A 27258-nucleotide genomic window follows, 5' to 3' on the forward strand; every position below is an offset into this window, starting at 1 on the left:
AGCTCTGTAATCCCATTTGATACTTTCCAAGCTGCCCTTGGAAATTTTAAACCCAAAGCCCTTCTGCTTTTAATCAAAATACTTTTAACTTACTTCAGTGTGGATAAGTCAGTTCATACTTGCTGAAGATCTAATTTATTTGCTTAGCATGTACTTCGTCTCAGTTCTTTCACCCTCTTTTGAAAAATAAAGAGAAATTCTGGTTATTGGTTTTAAAACTTAACCCCTTATTGTAATTTCTCTGTGAATATGCAATGCTTTACAGTTAAAATCCACTCTTATAATGAATGTAAAGATATTATCTAAGATACCTTGCTTATTACGAGGAAAAAAACCAGAATAATATAAACAAAAACCTAGGAACTAAAACAAAAGTATATTCACTTTATAAAGGGCTAGTCATCTGTACTTTCTCTTAACAGTTTTCTAATATTATTTATACCCAAACTGAGGGGAAAATGTAATCTTATTTCCAAAAGGAAGAAAACATGCACAGTTAATCCAAAGAGTCAGAAGCAATTCAGTTTTAAAAATTATAGGAAAATGTGAATTTCCCTCCCTCAGGTTTATGGATCACTAAGATTTATATCAAATTATTCTGACACTTGCATCTTCTAAATGCTCTATTTCCATGATAATTCAAGTTGTTTGAACTGCTGTAAATTGCTCTGAGTCTAAAATTCTGCAAAGTTGCAATTAGATACCTGTAAGAGTAATGAAAATATAAAAATAATAAAAAGTCAATTCATGTTTTTACATTATGACTACGAAATAAAAGACAGTTAATGGGCAAAATTTTCAAAGTTAGAACCAATTTGCGATTAGAGTAATTAAATGAAAATGCCACATTTCCAAAAAATTCCAGTACCTTAAAAATGTGAGCTATTGCAGCACCTTAAAAATGTGAATCTTGCACTTTTGGGAATCTAGTTAATTCATTTAAATGAGAGAGGAGTTCTTTAGAAAATTTTTACGAGGTCAAGTTCATAAAAACATATATCAGGTAGGACCAGTTCTTCAAAGGTATGATGAAGCAAGAAAAGAAAATTGTATAAAAACATAGAAACATAACTGAAAAGTAAGCGACAAGTTCTGGGCATAGATTTCTTTCATCTCACTGTACATCCCTCTTTTTAAATATATGAATTAATGTAGTAAAAGATCCTGTCCTTCTGCAAGCTTTCTTCTCACATATTCTTAGACCACTCTCTATTTTAGCATGGCCACTATAGGACAAAGTGTTCCAAATTTATACACAGTTCTTAAAGAATTTTTTTTAAATGAGATTAAACCCCAAATGGTTAGTGGAATACTAATTAAAGAGATCTTCACCACTACATTGCCTAATAAAATGAAGGCTTTTATCACAGCTCCACGGCGAACAAGAAGCTCACAGCTCTTCCTCTGTAGTAGTAAAAACAAATAAGAAAGGACCAGAACGCTGGATAAAATCAGAACTACTACAATTGTTTTGCACAGGCATCATTTCATTTCATTCTTTTCTTAATCAGTATCACAAAAAAACCCAGCAGACTCACCAATATTAATGAATTTGTATGAGTGCCTTATATTAAACATTACCTACTCCCCCATTATCATTGTACCCTCCCCCTTTAGGGATTCCAATGTAGAAAAGGAATGAAAACCACCTTCCATCATTACCTGTCACTTGCTAGTATCTTGCCCTACTCTCAGACTATTTACAAGCAAGAGTGTGGCATTGAATCACTCCTACCTATGTATTTGACCATTTTATGCTCCTGTGCCAATTTCAAGAAAGTGCAAGGCTGAAAAGAAACATCTCAGAATGACTCAAAAGCTCTCTCAGCTGAAATCAGACATTATGGTAAACTGCTACACCATTTCTATAGCTCCAATCTGTACAGCTCTGCAGGCTTAACTGCCTTCCTCATTACATCAAATCTAAATGAAACTGTTCGATGAGCTAGTGAGGCAACACAAATTCAAGCTCAACAGGGAATGGATATACCCAGATTTTTCAAGACAAAATTGAGAGATCTTTTCTTATCTTTACCTTCTCCTTTACACACATGCATATAAAAACACATATAACCCAAAAAAGCTATCTCTCTTAAAAGATGAATCAGAAGAGATTTCACTCCTATTTTAAACTTGGTAAAATACAGTATTTGCAGTACAACACTAGGATCAAAAAATAAAAATGGATGTATTCAGTGATCTGTGTGCTGTTCAATTCACTTGCACGAATCAGGTCCCAGTAAACAGGTTTATCCAACTGGCACTCCCACTAAAAAAAAAAAAAAAAAAAAAGAAGAAAAAAAAAAGAAAAATCCCTCAAGGTCAGTATTATATAACTTCAGTACAGCAGTGTGGGAAAGCCTGCAACGCTGCTGGCCGTACTGCATGCTTTCTCTTAGTCATCTGTCTGTCAACTAATTCTTTTAGCCACCTTTGAAAACCTCACCAACCTGTACCCAAACATAGCCAATGATACACTACAAATACTGTATTTCATGTTATCCTTGGAATGTATACAACATATACTCACAGCCTTCAATTAATATATATGCTGTCCTCTCTTTCAATATCTTTTGAACCTCTTTAGGATATTTTATTACTGTTCATTTTCAAAGTAAGCTATTCTAATAGTAAAACTGATAGAATTCAATTGTTCATTTGATACAGGACATTTTCAATGACAGTCTGTATAACAAAGTCCCCCCCCCCCCCCCCCCGCCCAGTTTCTTAATAACAAGATTCAAAGCATTAGGCCACAACGAACTAGCTTTCTACACATTCCCCTTGGACTAGCACAATATTTTGTTAGTAGCTTTCCTCCAGCCTCTCTCAGTCCACAAAGGAGAAGATCTAGTCAGAGAAAACAGCTGTAGTCAGAGCATCTATGATCTAATCATTCTAAACAGGCTTAACCGGGCTGTAGACAGCCAAGAACAAAACTTGGAGTATCCACCATCCCATCAAAACTGTGCTTGAAATCAAGCTGATACAAGTACTGCGGTGCTTCAAAAGTAATATAAAATCATCTTTGCTTTCATTCCCTCTCAAGGAGTGAAGTTTGCTGTGTACAAGTGAGCTCTATCAGAAGATCCTATGTTTCTGTGCAATTGCTAACACGACAAGCAAAAATTTATCTGATCTGTGAATTGACTGAATGGTGTTGGTCACTCTCTGTTAAGATGTAATATCTTAATTCTGACACAAGAAGCATAGTAACTGAGCTTCACTGTATCTTTTTAAAGTTTACATATCATAAGAATCAATGTTGGGTTGTAACACTGTCAACTCCAAATATTCAAAATAATGAATCAGATCCATTCCTCCAAATATGAACTTATTTTTAAAAGCAAGTTTAGACCTTTTTTATGTAGGGGACTTTTAAGCCATTGGGGCTAACGTTTATTCAAACAGTCCTTACTGAAAGTATTAAATCCTCACATAACCACCCAAACTCAGGAAAAATTAGGCACATCAACTTTGATAATCAAGTCACAACACACTATTCTACCCAGGAAACCCAAGAAATTACACTAACTCTTATCTTCACATAATATTAGTAGAATATTATAAAATAAATATACTCAAAATAAAAAATTGTCAAAATAAAAACCCATTTAAGTCCTCCATGGACTATCACAGCAGTACAAAAGACAGATATTATAGTGATGGGGAGGCTACATAAAACATTGAAAAAAGTTGCCACAAACCTAATAATACTGCAATAATCAATGATACTAACATACATATGAGGGTTTAATTTATTTAATTAAATTACCTGGCTTTATTGAAGTGAGAATTTTAGTGAAAAAGTCTGTGCAATATTTATAGCCAAACTTCAATCTCCCATACAGTTAACTATTAGAGTCACTGCTAATTATAACTATTTAAAACCTAAAGCTTATTTTAGAAAACTTGCCCTGAACTTAGTAGGAGTTACTGAATTTAAAAGTGACTGCTGAATAAAGCCTAAAGAAGTGTGCCAATTCTTTCATGTCATGCCACACATCTGTAAAATAGTACATGAGACTGTAAGGAGGTGACTTCACTGTGCAAAGACACTCACAATTTTAGTGAGGAAGGCAAAAGGCAAAAACAACAAAAAACAGTGCAGATTTTAATGTCTCTCAGAAAACAGATAAATGAAAACTAGAGCTTTTTCTACTTCCTCATTTGTTTAAAAAATAACAGCCAGGAAATGGGTCATCCTGAAAGAAGGTACAAAGATGAGAACGTGAGAAGGAAAAGACAGGAATGGCTGAGAGTACTGGATCATGCCACAGTGTAGTGCTGCAGAGCAGTGCCAGAGGATGGATATGATAAAATCAGCACTGAAACATGAGCAAAAGCAGAGCTATACAGCACAAGGAAGATAAAACTCCAATCGTGACTACAAAAGACAGGCATTAGACAAATTTGCTTAAAAAAAAAAAAAAAAAAAAAAAAAAAAAAAAAAAACACAGTGCCAGAAACTTAAACATTACATACTTTTAGGAGGGATTCCCTAAAATTTACTAAACATTCCAATGAGAATAAAGTAATTTGCTGTATATAAAACATGGAGAAATCTGAGCAGAGTCAAAGCTAGGATCAGCCACAAGACTCCAAGAATCCAAATTACAAAAGACAAGACTTAGAGGAGGTGATTTGCTCCAAAAACACAAATCTAGCAATCTTTACAGACCACTGAGATAGCTATCAGCTATTTCAGCTGCAGCATTACTGAGGCACAAACACAGGAAAATCTGATATGGAAAAATGAATTACAGTCCTGCAGAAAAGGTCCGACCGACAGGCTATCAGGATGATCACTACGAAAACCTATGTTCCATGCCTTCTTCTCAAATTTAACAAGGTCTGTGTGAGAGAACAGCATAGAAGATAAGTTTTCTTAAATTTAAATTAATTTTGTTAAATTTGAGGAAATCTCTCTAATGAAATGCACAGAATTTAACACACACGAAACAAGCTCATCTGCATGTCTTGTATTTGCTTTTTGGTACCTACTTCAGTAATAATGATTTGTGAAAATCTATGACTTTTTTTCCTAATAATACTGATCTTCTGGTAATTCTAACCATACTCATGACAAAACTTGTAATACACCTCTTGCACAGCACTCCACAGCATTCAGGGGAGAGCACTGTATGTTTATCTTGATTTTAGCAAAGCTTTCCACACTGTCTCCCATAACATTCTCATAGATAAACTGATGAAATATGGACTGGATAAGTAGAGAGTGAGGTAGACTGAAAACTGGCTGAACTGCAGGGCTCAGAGGGTTGCAATCACTGGCATGAAATCTAGCTGGAGGCCAGTCACTAGTGTTATACTCCAGGGGCCAATATTGGGGCCAGTATTGCTTAACATCTTCATTAACGACCTGGATGAAGGGATGGAATGCACCCTCAGCAAGTTTGCTGATGATACAAAGCTGGGAGGAGTGGCTGATACATCACATGATTGCACTGATATTCAAAGGGACCTCAACAGGCTGGAGAAATGGATTGACAGGAGTATCATGAAGTTCAACAAAGGAAAATGCAAAGTCCTGCACCTGGAGAAGAAAGGCTACATGCACCAGTACAGGCTGGGAAACATCTGGCTGAAGGTAGCTTTGCAAAAAAGGACCTGGGAGTCCTGGTGAATGAGTTGAACATGAGCCAGCAATGTGCCTCTGTGGCAAAGGCAGCCAAGAACCTCCTGGCCTGCATTAGGAAGAACCAGTTTGAGGGAAGCGATTCTTCTCCTCTATGTAGCACTGGTGAGACCACATCCAGTGTCCAGTGTTCAGTTCTGGGCTCCCCATGACAAGAGAGACATGGACATACTAGAATGAGTATGAGCAGAGGAACGCCACCGAGATGATTAAGAGGTTGGAGCATCTGACATTTTAGGAGAGACAGAGAGCTGGGACTGTTCTGCCTGGAGAAGAGAAGACTCAGAGGGATCTTAGCTATATGTATAAATATCTGATGGGGGGAATAAAGAAGACAGAGCCAGACTCTTCCAGTGGTGCCCAGTGAAAGGACAAGAGGCAATGGGCACAAACTGAAATAAAAGAAATTCCATTTAAACATAAGAAAAAAACTTTTACTGTGAGGGTGATCAAACACTGGAACAGGTTGCCCACAGAGGTTGTGGAGCCTCTGTCCATGGAGATACTCAAAACCTGACTGGACAACAGCCCTGAGCAACTTGCTCTAGGTGACCCTGCTGTGAGCAGAGGGGTTGGACTAGACGACTTCTAGAAGTGCCTTCCCATCTCAGTGATTCTGTGATTCTACGACCTTAACTTCCCTTTCACATAAAGGATGTTCTCTGCTTGGGCAAAAGTGCTGAAGCACTGTATTTGCTGGTTAAATAATGAATGACTTAATTTAGAACAAAGCAAGCTAAGATGCCTAAGCAACACGTGCAAAACTCAAGATTAAAGACAAAATACTGATTCTGCCACCTTCAAAAAATCACAAAGGTGGATTACACAGATTTTCCAATGTTTCTACCTAATGGAAGACCTAGCTAATAAAATTGCCTTGTTAAAAGAACAGAGTGCTGCACGTATCCAGGCTGCCACACTGTCCATGTCACAAGACAACAGGTACAACCTTATCAAGTTAGTAGAGCATGCTTATGCACTGGTTATTAGCTAAAAAAGAATGTTAACAGTAATTTACACATGCTACCTTGTAGGGACTTCACTGTAATAGGAATTCTGTGTTCTGCTTTAAGAAGCATTAAACAAAAATGCAAAAAGGTAACAGGGAATTGTGGGAAGTATCAGACAGAACAACCTGAGTATCAGTATGCCAACAAAACCTTCAGGAATATGTAACTATCCAGTAGACAAAATGAAGGATCCCTTTATTACAGGCAGCTGTTAATGATGCAAGGTCCATTATAATAAATACAAATAAGCATATATAGAGTATATATGAAACTAGCACAGAAAGAGTCTTTGTGCTCCCAGCACACTCCAAAGATGAGTAGATCTGTTTAGTGCAGATTTCATACTATTTAAAATTAAGACTAAATTGACAGGGAAGAGCTGTAGATACCAGCATCTATCCTCACACTTCATAATCAATGGGAAAAGATGAACTAGAGTGAAACTTACATTCTGATGAAACAACTCTAGCATAGCAATTTAAACACAGTAGTAGAACTTGGAGCCCCCCAAAATACCAAAGACATGTCATTTAAGATTTTTAAAGATTTTCTTACAGGAAAATCCATTTCAATTATGCTCCACTAGTCTTTTACGTTGTTTTCCCCTAAGAATCTAAATTTACTTGTTATTTTTGTTGTCTATTGAAAAACCCTTAAAATGTACCATGCACAGCACTATCTCTATTTCTTTTTTACTTTACTTTCCTTGCATAAGTAACACCCTGTGCTTGAAGAGTGTGTTAAAACATTAGTCAGTTCTGGCAACAACTGTATTGGAAGCATGCATGAACAGCTATAGCATATATTTAAGTCTGAGCATGCTACTAAAAGGTCTTCATCTACATATTTATCTGTGCTTCTATCTAAAGTAAAATTCAAGACAATAATGTGTGCATTGGTTTGAGCAATATTAGGTATAAACACTTAACACAACTTAAGGTATATGTTAATTTTCTTTAAAGGGTTAGTCCACTTATTTTAAATATTCACAATATATAAGACAGAAAAGTTATTCTATTGTTTCTATATGATTTTCACGCCCTGGAAAAACTAAGCATCTGCTGTGAGATAGATGGATGTTATCACAGCTTTAACAACTCTCTTTTTTAGACAGAAAAATGGAAATACAGAGGTTAACTGGTGGTTGGCCATTTGTATTGTAAATTAGTGATAAGAGTGATTCTGAGACTAATCAATCTTTTAGCCCATGTTGAGAATTTTTTTTTTTTTGAAAAGTAATCTCAACTTAATTTATGAAGAAAATTATCTCCCTTTAGGAGACAATTCTATATAATTATGGAGACTATTCCTATTTTTATTATCTATATTTTAATTCTCTACTACCTATTTAGTTTATATTTTTCTTTTTTCCCCCCTACTTCTTTCCACTCTGCTCAGGAATACAAAATGACAACACTTGGAGACTAAGCTAACAATTTTGTGTCTTACAGGACCCCAAAAAAAGACACGAAATTATCCATTTTGCTACTAAATATTTTGATTAGCAATGTAACAAGATACTGTCAAAACAAACAAGTATCATAAAAATACATAATTTCATTGCTTAGTTTTTTCTCATGAATACAAGACCCCAAACCCTAAAAACATATTTAACACAACTGCAAAGAGTTGACTGAATAATATACTTCCTAAATAAGTCATTTCTCTTATTACTGTTTTCTTACATTAATAATTATGCTTTTTTAAATGTGATTTTTTTTGTTTTGCGGTGTCTTTGTTTAAGATATCCTAAAACAAAATGTTAAATTAAGAAAAGCTGCTAATTACACATTGGTTTAAGAACTTAAAGCACTAATAAATAAGTGTAGAGCTTGAAGAAAAAACATTACAAGGGAACAAATATCAATACTGGGCTGTATCACACTACACTGGCTGTGTAAACAACGGCACCTATAACAACCTGACCACTCCACAAAAGAGATTCACAGCAAAACATCACCTCAAAAGTTATTACCCCTTCCCTAGAGAGAGCAATCAAATTAAAAAAACTTACCACTTTTAGTAGAGAAAGGATACGGAGGATTCAGTGAAGTGCTCAGAGCGCTTGACAGTCTTAACTTGGAGTGTGGTGACAGCAATGATGGCGCAGGAAGCAAGAGATTTGAGCTCGCCTGTAATAGGAAAGGCAAATCAGAAAATGAAGTGTAATTTCCTGGGTTACTTACTGATGCAATGGCTAAAAGAGAAATATTTGATTACTCTAAATAAGTATTAAATTCTAGGGGGGAAAAAAAAGAAAGTCAAATGGACGGTACACAGCAATTTCAATAGCCTTTTTTAGAATATTTGAAAACACAACTTGGAAAAATTATTGACAGAGCTATAAATGGAATTCCATGCTTATATATGGACACAAAAAATACCAAATAGTGAAAACAATGGAACAGAACTGTTTGAATTTGCAAATTCTCTTTGCATGTTAGTGTATAAAATAAAATTACATTGATATACGATAACAAACTGAAAAAATGTAAAATAACTTCTCATTTTAGTATTTACACTACACTGCCTCTAAGAGATTACTTTGTATTAGAACAATTGAAAAAAGGTTAAACCTATACTAAGTCAAAATTGATTTCTGCAGACTAATATGGTATAGGCACACCAAAACACCATACACTTTCTTTATGCAAGCTACACAAAAGACACCTGCAGTATATGTCCTTATTTCCATAACGAAGATAAGATAGTTAAAATATGATTTGCTATGGAGTTTCTTTGCACACATACAGCTATCACAAAGCATAAACTTTTCCCAAACTTTATTCTCGATATATTTTTTCATAGGCTCTCTGGGATAATATATTATGAGAATCTAAAGTTTTTACATGATCAAATACAGAATTTTACTGTTTGTTAAACATATTTTCATTGGCCACCTTTGTAATATGACCACAAGGAAAGGATAATAAACCTTAAATAAAATATTCTTAATTACCTTCAAATAAAACAAGTTCATATGCAAAAACTTTTGAGAGAGTGATTTACGAAAAACAATATAATTCTTAACCCTTTCAAAATAAATCAAATCTATTCCGCAACTTAGAATAAATGTAAGTGGTCATTTACAGACTCTTAAACCATAGCTGTGAACCAAAATATAACAACGATATTTTAACAGTTTTCAATCTACTGGATTCTAACTTCTACTTAAAGAAATGGAGACAGCTCAAAGTGAAACAATAACTTATTTTCAAAAGTTATATAATTTATAAAACTATTTTTGTCATTTAACAGACATTAAGCAATTCAACAGGCTTCGATGATGCCAACACATATACATTTTTACATACTTAATTATAGGCACACTTACATATGTGCTTACATCCCTTGGACCTAAACACTACTATTTAATCAAAGCTTGATGCAAACTGTCAGGTAATTGACTGTTTGTTATCTGAAAACCCTAGTCAGTTTACTCTGCACATATTTTTAGGGCTATATTATCCATAAATCAATTACAGGAAGGTTAAATAATTACTACACTAGACCTTTATCTTACTGTATGTGGTTTTCATGCAGTAATACGGCTGTAATTCTACCAAAAAGAATGTGATAAAAACTGTCTTTTACTCTGTATAATGGAGTACTGTCTTAACAATTGCATGCAACTGTAATGACTATATTCCAAAACTGACAAGAAAGAAAAGTGAGACAGAAGATCAGATTAAGCAGCAAACATGATACAAAAGCATAACAGCTGGATTTTACTGGAGTGTATGCACTCAACTGAATGTTAAAAATAGTAATTGTGAAATGTAAGCAGTATGGAGAGAGGGCTGTTTTTCTGAATAAAAAAATATTTTTATATTTTGTTACATATGTAAGTGCTTTTTATGTTACATATGTAAATTAAGTTTTCTTTGATATGCACAAATACAGTGGAAAGCCATTAGCTTACATGTTTACTAAAACAGAGAAAAATAACTTGCTCTGCAAACATGTCAATCCCAGTTTTCCGATGTTTCATCTTTTGTTACTGACAGTTGACTGTAGTGAGAAAGATCTCCCTCCTGCATGAACTTCTGGGTGAGTGCACACTGCATTTTTTTTTCTCAGTGAGTGAAACCAGCGTATGTGGTCCAGAGAAGTATCCCCATGAAAGTTCTTGGAATTCCCTTTCAAATATGTTTGATATCAAACAATTGGTTCAGAAATTACTAGGGAATGAAGACAGTTTGATTATATCAGCCTTTGGAAATCAAGTTAAACACAGCAGAGTAAACTATTCAAAACTAGCACTTACAGATACTTTTTTGGTTCACTCTAGGGAGAGAAAAAAAATCAGGAGAAACTTGTCTTGATTGTGGTACTTGAATGAAGAGATACGAAAATCTGTATGTAAATTATATCTGTACAGAATTTGATTCACTTCTATTTTCCTGCTGTATTACTCAAATACGCTCATTATACATGCCAAACAGACATGTACATTAGAAGATTAAATATGTTCCTGAAGTTTTCCTTTAAGAAAATCAGCCCTTTCAAAATGCAAACTAAGTTCTATCTTACCATCCTTCCTTCCTCTCCAAGCCCTTAAAATAACAAGACAAAAAAATGCTTTTATAAAAGAGATACTCAAATGAAGTGTGAAAAGTTTTAAATTTAAGAAGTCTTACAAGAGTAAAAAGTCTTACCTACCCCTCCTTAAAAGCAGTGAAGCTCAGCTATAAAAGCCTGCCCATCTGAAGTAAATGCAGAAATTTTTATGATCTTTGTGGCACTAGCTCTTAAATATTAATTAAAACTCTAAAAGGACCAAAGAGAAAAGAACAACACTGTTAGAGAGGAAAGAAGCACTCAGCTAATAGTTAAGGAGTAATGATTTAGCAGAACTGCTTCCAGGTGAAGTATAATTACCTATGAAAATTAATTAAATTTTCCTACAACAGACACATATGAGACTACCTATAGAACAGAGTGAAGCAATCACTATTTTTGAAATGCATGCTGTGGGAAGGGATTGCTAAATACCTTTACAACAACGAGCAAAGTTGGCTAAGATAGCCAACCATCAATCTACTTATTTTTCACAACAGTCTTTGCTTGCTTCATGCAAAAACCACAGCTTTATCAAAGACACAGTTTACTACTATCCCAAGTTAAGTAAAACTAAGTTATAAAATTAATCTAGTTTTTGTAGAGATAAAAAAAACCTGCATAATTTTTGCCAAGTTTAAACAAAGCTGATTTGCATTTTCTTTTTTCTGTTAAGGCAGCTCTATGCAAATTATGCAAATATACATTTTCAGTGGAACTGGTTTTCACATTAAAAGTGAATTTCACGAGATCAGAAAAAAGGGAATACTGCAAGACTTGACAAGTTGACAATAACAATTTCTCTTTTTCCTGAGAATGCAACTTGATGACCTTTGCAACCAATATAATCAGCATTTCCATATGTACTTGCAAGTCAAATCAAGTTGAACAGATCTATACTACCTCTTATTCTTTTAGTTTCAGGCTTCCCTTTTGAAATTTTAGGCCTTTAGGACACTCTTTTTAAAGACAGTTAATTTTTCAGACATCAGACATGATTTTATAGAATTTAAAGTTGACAACAGAATTGAAATGAAAACAAAACATGAGTTCTGCTATTTCTTTTTCTCAATGCTGGAAGAGCTACAGAAACAATAATATTTAACTTTAAGAAAACAGTGCTACAATTTTTAAATTTGCAATATAAGTTTGAGTCAGGTTTACGTCTATGTAAAATGCAATTATTTCTATTGCAGCAGTGTTAGAAGGACTCCAACAAAGACTGGGATTCCACTGTGGTAGGTCCTCTGTAATCACGCAGATATAGGCAAAACTGAAAGATGTGGACTATGTTTGCCTGAGGCAAGTGTTTTCCTCTGATGATCCCTACAGTCCTCTTAATCTGATCATCCAGATCAGGAACCCATCTGGACTACAATATAGCTGCCTTGTAACCTGAATGCCTGTTTTTTTGTTTTTTGTTTTTTCTTCCCCCCCACATACAAGCCCAGAGGTGTTCAGGGCATCCATATGAAAACGGAAGCTAGAAGGTGCTTGATCCTATTGTTTAGAGATAGCCACTGTATACAGATCACGTGTCTCATCATACAGTAATTTTATATATTCAATTCCTTAGTTCTGCCAGAGAGTTCCTGCATTTCTATTACAGTCCTTAACACAAAACCTTTCTTCCTTTTCTTTTTTAATCGTTAAGAAGAAACTAAGATTACTATAAACATTTGAACTAGTAAGCTTCTTTTTTCTGCCCACAAGGAAAATCAAATTCTTTGCACAAGACACAAAACAGTTAAACATAGGCTACGCTGTGTAAATTCAGTCATGAAGCACACCGGGTATGACCCTTCCTGGGCTGGATAAAACTGGTATTTCAGCATAACTACATGCCCGCATATATGCATTTTAACAGAATGGCCAATGATCAATAGCAGCAGAAAGCAGATTAGTCTTGCTTAGCCAGATCTAAGTAACTTATGTAAACCTTTGCCTCTTCTGAGGCTGGTTATGATGCTTCCTATCAAAGCATATGGCCAGTAAAAAAACAAACAAACAAAAAGAAAATCCATGATTTTCTTTACTAGTTGACAAGAAAAAAAAACTGCCCTTTTTTTGCACATGAAAAATGGATCTAACTTGTGTCCCAGTCAAAACAAAACATTGGAAGGTATCTGTCTTACAATTTTATTTCTCTTCCTTCTAAGAGGGATACCAGAAAAATCTTCTGATGTATAGTTTGCTAAATACATAGAAAAACCTACTCCTCCACATCTGCTGATAAAAGACATTAGGGCGTGACTCTTTGAATACAGTACACAGTTTCAGGTAATCATGTAAATACCCAAAGACATTTGTAAAGTCATCCCTCCCCCCCACCCCAAGTATTTGTTTGGATTTGTTTGGATCCTATGCTTTTCCCATGATATATAAAATCCTCTCTAGGTAAGTTTTCTGAACATTATTATTCTGAACAAAAAAAACGGACTTTCTATATACAGGTTTGCACTTCACTGAACTGGTTTAAAAATTATGCATTTAAACAAAAAGTGTAATCTAATTTCTTATGCTGGCAAGCCCTGAATTGATTATTCTAAAGGTAAATGTAACCATAAAGAGAGAAAGCTAACAAAAACTGACCATATCTCCTCAGAATAAGCAGCAGTTTGGGATGAAAATATAGGAACTGGATGAAAATACAGGAACTTAGCCCTTTTCTTGAATGAGAAATGAACTGCTTGCCTGACAAAAAATAAAAGGAATTTGTGAAAATTTATTAAAAATCCATAGAGATTTTATCTCATCTATGCTTCTTTTACTCTCAGTTTACAGTACGTCAGTATTTGGGCCATAAGCAAATTCATACGGGTATGTTGCAGCTAAAATGGAACACTCCCTTCTGCGGCCAGCACCTCGCCACACATCCTGTCTCAGCCTCAACAGTGTTCTGAAGTGAATCGAATCGGCGCATGGTTAAGGCAACTCTTGCATTGAAAGTTCGCATAGGTCATTCTTGTTAATAAAAAAACCTCACACCTTGGTGACAATAAGCCAGCTGGCACAAGGTGATATAAATTGTTTTCTTTCACCAGCATGAGTGAATCTAGCTTTCTCTGCTCTCTATGAGCAAACATAGCATTACTCAGATATCCCTGTTTACTTTGTTCAGCAGAGAAAAAACAAACACTGAGTAATTTTTCCTTAACACCGTACAAACATTCATAGAGAGAAAACTAGGATGACAAAACAGGAAATAGAATTAAAGGACTGATCAGTAAAATTCATACATGTTTTATTAAAATGGTTAACACCATTTTATTTTACCCTCTGGTAAAATAATTATAATGGCTACAGATTTATGCTGAAAATGAATGCAATACATTCCTCATGTCTGACATACTTTCTTTATAAAACATAAGCTACTGGGTGAAATATAAGGCTATGAAAAGGAGGACAGAGAATCAACAATATAGCAGTGGAACTAACTCTTCTGTCACAGCTGGCTGTAACTTACTACGGCTAAATTAGATCTCTATTCAAATAATACTGTCAGCAAGAATTAAAACAGGTACCCTGTGCTTACATCACAGCCTAAAGAATGACCCTGTATAAATACTTCTGCCCTGATGCTACAACTAAATTCATACAGGTCACTTACGCCACTTGTGTAAAAGGCTGTGAGCATGCAGATTTAAATTCCAGATTCACACTAAAACATGCAACTGCTCCCCATCATAACAGGAATCCATGTATCCAGCAAAAGATTAACACAGTTCCTCATTAACTTTTAACATTAAAAGCCTTAAGAAATAGTTTGAAATGCCAAAAAAGCTCAGAGAAAGGAAAAAATCCTTAATATAACTAAATTACATACTCAATTCAGAAGCACCTCCATGACCAGATACTTGAAAGTACAGACCTACCATTAAAGAGACATTTTAGTAAGTCCATTTTGGCTACCACTTCAGTGAAGTGAGATTTCAGAATTCTAACAACAGATCTTATCAGAGAGCTTAGTCTTGCTGAGGATCTGACAACATGGAACCACATACCAAGCTGGAACACATGTTTAGAATGTGTTACATATTCCAAGGTAACTACCATTAAATGAATGTCATCATGCGGGTAAGTGCAATATACCTATTTTATCACTCGGTAAGTGTGGGAACACTAGCAGTTACTGCAGAGTAACAAATTATTGTTAAGTCCATACGAGTCAGTATGAAGATAGCATTTACACAGCTAATCATCTCACCTCTGTACTGAAGTTTCTTCATCTACAAAATACATTTGTATTTTGTTTCTTTTCTTTCATGTCTCTTTGATTGTGTTGTTTTATATTTTACCTGATGTTGGTTAAAAATGAAGAATGCTTAGACAAAAATTTTGCTAAATGAAGAATATTATAACTAAGAAATATTTTAGATTTTAAGGATCTGACCTGCTTTGTGAGATTTTTGTATAGAAAAAATACAGAAAAAAAGTTATTTGTTCAACTTTTCCTAATACAGGTAACAGAATCTAAAAGCAATTTAGAATGCTGTCCAGTAGCAGTAAAGTATCTTGGAATTAAAGTTGGCAAAATTAATGAATTGGCAATGAAAAATATTTTCATGACCATTTCCAAAACCTTGCTTTATAAGAAACTATTTCTTAAAGATATTCAATGGAAAATTCAGGCAAAACACTCATGCAGCAGTAAGCACTTTACATATAAAGCTTTCAATAATATTTCAGTTATTTTGTATTAACAATCGCTTTGTGCAATCACACCCATTCAACACTATCTGCTCGGCAAATGGGAAGAAGTTTATAAGAAAATTTTGTATCTAGTAAACAAAGCGCTCAAGGTTACAGGATTTCAGATTCCAAAGTGGTTCCACCATGGCTTATAAAAAACATCCTCGTAAGTCTGCAGCTTGGAGTAGCTGTATTTAAAGTATTAATTGGAACAGAATTTCCTAGAAAAAGAAAAGCATATCCTCAGATTCTGAGGAGGAAAATTGGATAAAAAAGAATACATATTCAACAGCACCTAATAAATTTCAGAGTCCTCATTCCATTCGAATGTATTGGACAGGTCATCAGAAAACCAACTGCCTCTTTGTCTGTGATGTCACGCTATCGTGTTCTGCATGAAACTGATAATTAATAAACCAACTCCCACACTTATCATGCAGTGGGCCACATGGATCTTACCTGGACGCACTATAAAAGCAAAACTATGAGAAAGCCTTAAGAAACATTTTAAAATTCCACTGAACTTTGAGAATGTGATAGAATTAGTAACTCCTCTGGAGAATTACCACACAACCCACTTGTATAAAAGCATAATAATGCTACATTTATCACTGTAACTTTTATATATATTTTATACTCCGAAACATAAGAATAGTTATGCTGAATTAGATCAAAGATCCATTCACATGTTCTCTAACATAGCAGATAGGTACATACAAATCTAGAGAGATTTTCTGCCTGCGTGGCCCTTCCACTTTCATCAATCAACAGTTTATGAACTTCTTGAGCTTGAGTTTGAAGTAATATCAGTTTGTCAGGCCAATAGCTTTTGCTGAATCTCGCCTTTATGAATTTGCCTAAAATCTCAGTGAAAACATCTACATTTCTGACCTCCACAGCACTCTGGCAATCTTTCAATAATTTCAGTGTTTGTCCCCACTTCAGCTGTGAAAAACAGAAAAAAAAATCTTGTTTTTCTCATACTATTCATGATTTTATATATTTCTAATCACATTTCCCATCCCAATCATCTCCAGTTGTCCTTCTTGCAAAGCTGAGAAGCCCTAGTCAGTTTAGGCTCCTTTTATGCAAAGCTCTTCCACACCTCCTAGGATCTGTCTGCTCTTGTCTGAACATTTTTTAATTTTACTAGATTCTTGTTCAGAACTAATTAACTAATTACTAATTACTATTGGCCAGAACTAATTACTGTGTTCAATACATGGGTTCACCCTGGATTTCCTAAGTAGAAACACACAAGCATCCTCCCCACATAGTTTGGCTAGTGCTGTACTGAAGAACAAAACAACAATCATTTAAAATCTAGAAAGCCAACCAATTACATTTTCATCATTGCAGCTAGCATTCTGAAAATATTATTATTTTAATAAAAACTGTTTTTATACAAGTACCTGTGTAGTGGAAAAGGATCTGTTCACAGATCTGCAAACTGTTCAGTTACATATAACAAACTTTATAGATTAAATCCCATCTGTTGAAAATGGACATATATGCATAACTTGCACATTACTGTTATCAGTATTTTTTTGCTGATTTTATCTGTTTTCTGCTGTCACTTTGAAAACTCAGACTGGAAAGGAAGTTCATAAAGGATGAAAAAAATACACCATGAAACTCTAACCCAATGCCATAAAGAAATACTCTCTACAATCATGAAACATCTAATGTTTTTAATGTTCATGAAACAATCTAATGTACCCTGAGACCTCGGTGCTCATGTATTTGCTGTTCAGAGACTCCAATACCTTTGTCTCATAAAACATGTGCCCAGGCTTGACCTCAGGCCATGTTTACTATCTACTAGGTATGCTCCCAGCAGGCTTGTTCCAAATGGTAATCTCTATGAGTTTGTGACGAGGCACTGGCATGCAAACATGACCCACAGACCAGTACCAAGCTTACACAGCTTCCAATACCTCCTTTACATAGTGTCAGGCAAATACATACAAGATATCACTTGCGCCCTCTTTTAGAGTTTCAATTTCCACCCCTGTCATGGGGCAGCCTGCCACTGTATATGTGGCATAAAAAGACCCCTTATACTGCACTTTCACAGGACTGAGCATCTTGTACCATCATGCCAGCCATATTAGCACTTTCTCGCATAGGCAGCTGAGTAACTGGTCACAACTTCTACGAGGCCCACTTTGACTAACACTTTAGCAAAGCATTTATGCAAGTACACATTCTAATGAATGCTCCAGGAGAACGTACACTAACATCTACATCACGTTTTTCACATGAAAAACGAAGCTGCACACGTGTATACATACATCTGAAGCTGTAAATCCAAATTACAAATGAGTAGAAAATTTAAGCTTTTAAGTTTAGAAAATTTAAGCTTTAAGTTTAGCATTTCCAGGATTTATATGGAAGACATCATCATTTAGTCATGGATATTGTCATCAAATTGTGTAGCACAGATGTCAGGGAAACCATGCAAAACTACTGTTCCTGGGTAAATAAGGATTATTTCACACTCAAATATATAATTACTCATATTTAAATTAATGATTACAAACAAGGAAGTTTTTGAACTAGCATTCGCCATGTGAGTTCACTAGTGTCTTCACAGATCGACATGCTCTCTGATTATTCTCTAACAGGTAACATTTAAACATGCTGATTATGGCCAAAACCTGTAATTGCAAAGCTTATTAAAACTGGCTCTGAATTAACTACTGTGTTTAGTTCTGGAAGTAATGTTATTGGCAATATATGTATGTTTTTATTCATTTTGCCTGTAATTAGTTCACAGTCAATATTTATCCCGGATTTCCTAACAAAATGAGGTTTACATACTTACATTGAGAGTACATCAGTTTCTTAATCCCTAGTAAGTTTTAAACCTCTTCATTCAAATTTCAGTCAAACTGAACAGAAGAGAAGAGGTCTCAAAAATATTATGTTCTTAAAAGCTTCATTAAAACAAATGGTAGACTAGAAAACAAAACCCAAAGCAGTCTCTACATTAACAGAAAGGTTGGCAAAATTTGGCAAATGAACCTTTATTACAAAATCCATGCAGAAAAGAGACACAAATGAAAACCACAGAAAACCAAGCTTCATATATTTTGCTACTCATGGAATTACTTGTTTTAACTTTAATTAGACTGCTTTCTTATCCAAGTGTGTCACTCCACTGGAGTTCTAAAGGCACTGCCACCTTACGCAAAGTTAGGTGTGTAATGCTCGAACAGCAACAGCCATACAATTATTTTTGCTTAACTACTCCCAGCTGTGCAGACTGGACTAATTTAAGTAAACTTTAAGTGGAAGTATGATTACTCTAAGTTGTAAAATCATACAGTGCAATGACTTAAACCTTTCACAAAATTCCACTGTGAAAGAAAAACATTACTCCGTCTGTATTGTGCCTGCAAGGCAAGGTAGTAGCATCAACCGTGATTCACTAAAAAGTCACATTGTAAAATATTCCCAGGTGTAACAGAATTGATCAATATTTCAACCCATTTGTAAGGTTGTTATGTGTTATTCTTCCCAGGAAAGGGAAACCAAGGGTGCATCTATCTACATTAGCATTTTAACATGGAGAAATAGCACACCTTTTAAGTGCATCCCACAGTCATTCCCACTTACTGTGCATTGCTTTGCATCGCAGAGCAGTTCTGATGTGCAAGAACTGGACTTCCTCTGGAGAAAACCAAACAGAAGATCTATTCCAAGTGTGCATATATATAATGCAATCTGATCCTAATCGGGGGCATAAGAATCCAAACCACAGGCCACACCACCACGAAGTATTCTTGTGAGTGCAAATGCTCTTGAACTGTCAAGAATTTGCATAACACCTGAAGCACTCCTTATACTATATGAGGAGCCAAACGGCATTTGTACCTTTATATTCATGGTCAGTCCCCAGCCCTCAAATCTTTGTGTTTCTGCTGCTCCTTCTTAATCTAGCCAACCTTTGTCCTGCCTTCTCCTCTTTACGAGTCCTACCTTCTGTCATCATTCTCCCTTGCTATGGCTTTTCTTTCTTCTACTGCTCTTTTCCAACTGCTATTCAACTTCGTGACATCAGCATGGGGCCACCCAAGGCCTCCAGGAAACAACACTGCTCAACAAACCACGCCAAGTGGCCAAAACTTCTCTGGCAGCAGGACAATCTAGTGGTGGTACTATTGGAAAGTCGCTCATCTCATGACTGTCAATGAATATGAGAGGGCAAGTGATCAGTGTTGCATAAAGTTGAAAAGATGAAGACGATCCTTCTGAAGACTGGGGAGAACCACTAGATGTTTGGGCAGCAAAGCAGCTGTCTTGACTAGAGAGGTCTTGAACATGTCTTTGGGTGGGACCACACCACTAAGCCTGCTGCCCAGGATTATCATACGGAAGAGTCCAGAGGAAAAAGCCACCTCCTGGGCTGCTCTGAAGTTCCTGTTCTTGGAACTGGAAAATACACCTGAGAAGGAACATCAGCACCCATAGACTTCTGCATACTCCCAGCTGCAACCCTCATCAAAAACTCTCTGTGACAGTGCCCATGATTTCAACCAAGGTATGTACAATGCCCTCTTACACATCTTCTTAGGGTGTAAGAGAAGGGAGTGTACAAAGCTTCAGTGGAACCACTAAATTAGTCTTGGGACTGCAAAGAGGTGATTAATATCTTTGCTTTACCAATAATACCAAACCACTATCTTTGGTTTGACCAGCAGGGCTGTTAAAACTTTAAAAACAGTGCAAAGACTGATGACATGGTATCAGCACCATGCAATTAAGATCCCATTCACAGTTTCATAAGTATCAGGGCAGACAAGTACAGGCTGGAGTGGTTTCCACTTATTTGGGATGCCAGGCTTTAAGAGGCTGAGGCTGTGTTTGTCATGGAGATGATCTCCCCACCTTTGCATTCTATTAAGCATGAACAATTTAATGGCTCCCTGACCTCCATCCAATACTAACAGCGAACACTGATACCACAATCCTAATCCCCCACTCACACACCTTTCTGCCCAGAGATCCTGCATAGCACTGAGTAGTCAGTTTGGGTTTGGAGAGCCAGGGGTTTGTGGGAAGGGTGTGAGGTACAGAGCTCCTTTTATTCCTGGTTTCAGTGGGCTACCAATACACAGGATATCAGCTGCGGGTCACGTACCCCAGGGAGGATGGAAAGGGATGCCCTATCACATCTCATATGCCTACAGTCTACAGCATGTATCATAACAGTGTGAGATGGGAACGTAGATAAATGCTGCATTCGGTGGAGGCTGGAAAAACAAACAAGGAATAGACATTACCATGGGAGACATCTTCTGCCCTTTCTGTTTTCATTGCCTTACACCAACCTTCCCATCTGCGCTCCCCATCCAAACGCCTAGCAGCTCTGCCTTCCCCTGCTTCAAAGGTCAGCAGATCACTCTCCTACAGCACATGGCTGGCCATAGCATACGGTAACTTACCAGTTACTGGGTAGAGGAGTGACTCTGTTCTGAGCTCTACTTCACCTGCCCTTCAGAGAAATTTGTCAGGGCAGAAGCAGACATCCCAATGCACCCACTGTTTTGCAAAAAACTATGTCCTTGAGAACCTGGGGGTAAGGAAGATGGCCACAGGTAACAAATCACTGAACTGTATCCTTATACAGTAAAGTCCTTATACAGTAAAGGACTGATAGCATTGCTCTTCTCTCTTCCAGATTCCCTTGTTCAAGAGGGGCCATAGGGGCAGAGTAAGCTCCCTCCTTGAAAACTATATCCCCTCATGGCTGCACGCAGGAGGCAATATATACCCTAGAAGGCCATTCTGCAGCAGGTAAGATACTAAAGAAGGAAAGAGGAAAGAAAGAGAGGTGGGAAACACACAGCTCCACTGTTGCCCAGCTACAGCCACCTGACCCAGCAATGTGGGGGCTGTCCAGAATCTCTCATCATGCAGGAAGACACTGCAGGCACATAACAGAAATGATCCTGTCCATGCTTGGGAAGGAGCTACCACTGTCCTCTTGTCTGATGCTAGAATACAGAAAATATGAGTATCATACATCCTTTTGATGAAAAGAAGTCTCCTCCTAAGATATCACTGGTTCACAAACCCCTTCAAGGAAGCTCTTGCAGTCTACATAATTATCACTACTCTGAGGCAGGCACCAGACTGGATGTGGATTCTTTCAATCACCTTCCCCTACTGTTTGGAAACCCAGAGTGAGAGAAGGCTCAGATGATCTTTCTGACATCTCCCATGTCTACGAGAAGAGGGTTTGGAAGATGGTGTCTGAGATCTTGATCATGATTCTGCTCATAGTGGACCTGCTCACTCAAAACTGCTCAGCCTTTGAGCAATAGGAGCTTAGGGTTACAAAAGTTCAGCAACTGACAGTCATTCTCTTAAATACAATTATAGGTTCACACCATTTCATCTACAGGAAAGCTGTGGTGCCAGTTCAGGCAGGAGGTCTCAAGGTACAATTTTTGTAACCAAAAATTGGTGCTCGTTGCTGCTCTCCAAGTACTATGTGGTTCCACTAATCCAGATTTTTCTCCCATAGCACAGAACCTCTGGCTAATTAGAGGCCAAACAGTTGCAATGATAAGGACTCCCACAAAATCATTATCTTCTTCCTCAGATGAAAGATCTGGAAGACTAAGAATCATTTCTTTTGGGATGCCTTCCTAGAGTTCAAAGCAGAAGGCTACATGCTCCATTTTTTCCATATTGTTCCTCTCTCTGGCTGATAATCAACTCAGAGGTAGTTCAGAGAGAAGCAACCAGGGTGTCACTTGTGGATAAACAGGAACAAAATGAGCAGAAATAGGAACAAGGGTTGCTTCCTCTTTCCACAGGTAATGATGGTAGCAGCAGCAACAAGCTACCATTTTCCATGCTGGCCACAGTATGGTATTTCATAAAGGGGTCCACTACAACCCCATAGTCCAGAAAACAAAGGTTTATGGGATATCTGAAATATGATATATGAAAGCAACAACTCCTTTCATCTACTAACATGCTTCTTTTGTGCTTTACTAGTTACTAATGCAGAGAAAGTCTAAAATTACATGAAATTAATATATGCTCAAAAGTACTTAAAAACGAAAAATAATAAGCATAAAGCCAAACATAGTCCATGTCATTCTAAACAGCAATTAGACCTGCAGAGTGCAATCCAGGAATATTCTGCATTCTAAAGGTGAATAAACAAAGAAAAAAAGGTGAAATTTCTTAAGCTTGGCCATAATGATCTGGGTAGTATATCACATGAATGTCACCAGGAATTGACAAAAGAATCTCGTCACTGACACCTGGTAAAGAAGAGTAACTTAGCTTTATGTGATTAATCTCTTCTGAATAGCTACTTTTAAGTGCATTAATACTAGACATACACTCATTTCCAGAAAAACAAATCCCAATACTATATATGTATATTATGTCACATATAGCTGTCCCAGAATATGAGCACTGCCTGAGGAAACTACACTTTCCTTGAAAATGAAAAAAATTTGACTTACTGTAACAGAATCAAGTTTTTGCTTCACCTTCCGCATTCTCATTGATGTTCTTGTGACACTGACAAACTGATCTGCTGGGGACGTTGTTGAACTTTGTTGTGTAGAAATTTCAGGAAAACTGCTAAAAATTTGTGGCCCTCTCGGTGCACCTGTGGTAAGTGATGAACTGAGATCTTTTACAATTTCAGCTTCCAGCTGTGCAACTGTAGAAATAACCAATATTAATGTCAGATGAAGCCTTAAACTGCTGTGAAAAAATTAAATAAAAAAACAACTAATTTGAATGGCCACTGTCATTTTGCCAGCCGTGTCTTTACTGAAACACCATTAAAATCTGTAATAATAGTGCTACTGGGAGAGCTTCAAAATGACATGCTTGACAATCCTAACTTTTCCCAATAACAATATTTTATTTCCATTATTTGTGTTCAGTAATCGCTCATACAGAGCTGCTTTTATTGTACTGCTGATAAACAGTGCTGCTCTCCAGGAAGAGGGAGGGAGGGGAAAAAAAAAAAAGTTTGTTTTCAAAAGCAAAAAGTATACAGCTTGCACTCAAATCAAGTGAGCCATTTTGCTAGGTATATTTCAAGCTACTATGTTTTCCAGACTAGTTCAGATGAGCTTACTATACTTGAGGGAAAATTCAAAAGTTGCTAAACAAGTATCCAGGCACAAGAGTCATTCTTGGGAGGCAGCCTAACCCTCTTGAATAGGATACTTTTGATGAAAGTTGTGCTCACTCTCATTTAAACAACAGGCTTGACTTTTGCAACTTCTATACTCCAGTCTTAAGCCAACAAAGGTTAACAGGATTTTTCATATAAGTTTTGTCCAGGATATTTATAAAACTTTGGTCTATGTAAAACACTATGCTACTGTTGGAGCCTTAAAAACTCTGCCAGTGACTAAAATTAGTATTACTGTATGATTAACTCTTTCAACTCTAATGCAGTAAGAGTATCTTCTGAAAGCAAAGTGTGTGCTTTTAACCAAAAAAGGAACAAAAAGTTAGTAACAGACAATATAGAAAAGACCACAACCTATGCAAAGTCTTACTGTCACCAGTGACTTAGTTAAACAGTCAGACGATACAAACAAGTACCAGTGTGATCTCTAAATATACACACACATATATGATAAAATACCCTATTAGCTTTTTAAAGATTCACTGTCTATTACCCAGTCAAGAATTAAAAAAAGGTCTTTCAATTGTTGTATTAGTGTGAGATGAATTTTCCATTGCTCTCTAATACAACAACTAAAGAATGCAGATACCTTACTGGGCTGAAGTTTAGCACTGAATATTAATTATGAAGTCATTCCACTTTATTTTCCTGTAAAAGTCAGCCAGTTCAATAGATAAATAACCTAAACTGCGAGATTTGATATGAGTAATCTCATTAGTACATGTTATTTCAAAAGCAAATGTATAAAGATAACATTAACTTTCTGAACAGATGTATACTGCAAATAAAACTAAACAAAAGAATTAGATAGTCCTAATTTACTATATAAATATATACCTAGATATTCATAATTCACAGATATTCAAAATTTACTGTATAAGTCATATTAACTTTACCATCAAGATATAACACAAACCATGAAACTATGTCCTTAATCAAAAGAATGACACTGCTAAACCTGACCACAAAAATGCAAAACCAGAGAAGTTTGCAAAGGACCTTCTGGATTTTATTTTGCAAAATAAAAATGTAAAGGTAGAGTTTATCACCATCTTCTCTTTAATACACAGATAATATGGGGGATAAACATATCCGTCACATAATTACACCAGAGACTTGCCTATGTAGACAACAAATGTTTAGAAAAACATGCTATACTTAATCATGTTACATTTATTTCCATACAGCTCCTCAAAATTATTTCTAATGTAGCCAGCATAAAATGCTGAGATTTCCATTAAGCTATTCATTAATATTCAAAATGATCATATTGTCTGGCTCCATAATCCACCTTGATACTGAAAAGGGGATTCTAAATATTTGTATAACACTGCCTATATACCATAAAGTGAGTGCTGTAAGCATCACAGAGAGTAAAGATATAATAGCAGATCTAAAGCTCTGATCTGGAAGATCAGTCCTGCCCAAGAAAATCCAGTCAGTTCCAAGTAAATCCTAAACTGTTTTTAGAAATTTCTGTGTAAGTTATAACAGAATCACTGAAGCTGGAAGAGACCCCTGGAGACTATGTAGTCCAATCCCCTGATCAAAACCAGGCCACCTAAAGGAGGCTGCTCAGGACCTTGTCCAGTGGGGTTTTGAGTAACTCCAAACATGGAGATACATATTATTACATGACTGTTTTCTTCTTCCTTCAAAAGAAATAAAACCACTAGCAAATCACTTCTAAAAGATAAAATATTTACAGAGGTATGTATCAAGAAAGTTTCTACTGTACCTTTATAATCATAAATGTATACAAGTATTGGCTGGTTTTGACCAAAGGCACAAAATGACACCATGTGTTCATGCGGATGAAAGGCAACATCACGAAGTGGAGATGTGAAGGAGAGTTCAGAATATATGGCCACCTGATCACCTAAAAAAGTGAAATATAGTTATTAATGAAAATGTATTTGATACAGTTGACTAATTGCAACACTTTGTACAGTGCAAAAGCATTAGAGGAAAGGTATTTGTTTAGCTTTTTAAATAGATAATGCTTTTGAAACATTCTCTCTTTTTTTTCTTTTTTTTTCTATCAAGTTAGAGAGATCTTCTACCTAAAAAGCCAAAGACACACCACAACACAACAACATAAATGATACTCAACTTTAATATGGCAGAATTCAAGTACTTAGGTAGAGTAACAGTTTGGACCAGCCAAAGCTTGTATTATTGCAGTGTGCAGAGTGCTGACTGCCATGGCACTGTAAATATGGATTCTTCAGCCAATTTCCTTATTGAAAATTAATATTTGGCATAAGACAAAAAATATTCAGTAACTTAAAAGCCTGTATTAAGTCAGAAAAATTAGTGCAGTTAAAACAACTGCAGGAAACCCCAGGGGATGCATCAGGTTAGCTGAAATTTTGTTGTTCTAATAAGCAAGTTCCAGAAAGGTGGCGTTGGACAGTATTTGTTTTCTGCCTGCATTTTGCCAGGAGATAGCGATCTTAGCTGTGGACTTCCATTATATGACATTGGCAACAGGAGTGAAAGTTGAGCACAATATTATTTAAAAAAAATAAAATTAACTCTTAACTTGGCAGCATTATGAATGCAAGTAAAGTTCAGTGTGTAAGCAAGACTCAAAGCCTATTAAAAAAAAAAGTCTCTCTTTTCACTTTTATTATCTTTTAACTATTTCAGCCAAATTGCATAGTGGCATAAATATAAGCTAATTTAGTTGGAAACATGAAAAGAAATTAAGAACAGAACTCTTGGTTAGTTTTAAAATAGTTCAGCATTTTTACTTTTAAAAAATTATGTAGATTATAATTGGAGACAATACGTCATCAAAATTGGAAGGTGTTTCTGTTACCTCTTGCTGTCGTTTTTGTCCCTTCTACCTCAATGTATAACAAAGACGACAACTCTCTTTACCTTATCCATATATGTTTTGCTTAAGATTTTTCCGGGAAGACTTTGGTATTACTTGGAAACTATTCAGTTCAAGGAATAATTTATGAAGAAACTTTGCACTCCAAAGTCCTTGGGAAGGAGAAGTAGTTGTTCTCAACAAGAGCCTAATCCCCCCCCAAACCAGAAAACAACTACAAAAAACAAAAACAAAAAAACCCAAACCCACCAATAGAAAGACTGATATGACTTAAACATTTTTGTGCATTCTGTTTTAAGACCCTCATCCACATATA

The 27258-nt window shown here is 36.0% G+C and overlaps 1 protein-coding gene across 19 annotated transcripts in view; it reads right to left on the bottom strand.

Annotated features, from left to right (window-relative positions):
- Positions 1-27258, bottom strand: part of AHI1 (Abelson helper integration site 1) — a 121588-nt gene that overhangs the window by 63855 nt on the left and 30475 nt on the right. For 17 of the 19 annotated variants that reach the window (XR_010388376.1, XR_003262114.2, XR_003262115.2 and 14 more), the window contains 3 exons: positions 25839-25979; positions 23412-23614; positions 8681-8798 (listed from right to left, as the gene is read on the bottom strand). Coding sequence is in view for 16 of the 19 variants with exons in the window: in XM_026119977.2 (XP_025975762.2) it covers positions 8681-8798; positions 23412-23614; positions 25839-25979 (462 nt within the window). In the remaining 3 variants the exon portion in view is untranslated. Of the gene's footprint in view, positions 1-92; positions 177-967; positions 2270-8680; positions 8799-23411; positions 23615-25838; positions 25980-27258 lie in introns of those variants that run through there. The other 2 variants (XM_064509022.1, XM_026120038.2) reach the window with 2 other exon arrangements.

The sequence above is a fragment of the Dromaius novaehollandiae genome, chromosome 3 (genome assembly GCF_036370855.1).
Source record: "Dromaius novaehollandiae isolate bDroNov1 chromosome 3, bDroNov1.hap1, whole genome shotgun sequence".
Classification (NCBI taxonomy): domain Eukaryota; kingdom Metazoa; phylum Chordata; class Aves; order Casuariiformes; family Dromaiidae; genus Dromaius; species Dromaius novaehollandiae.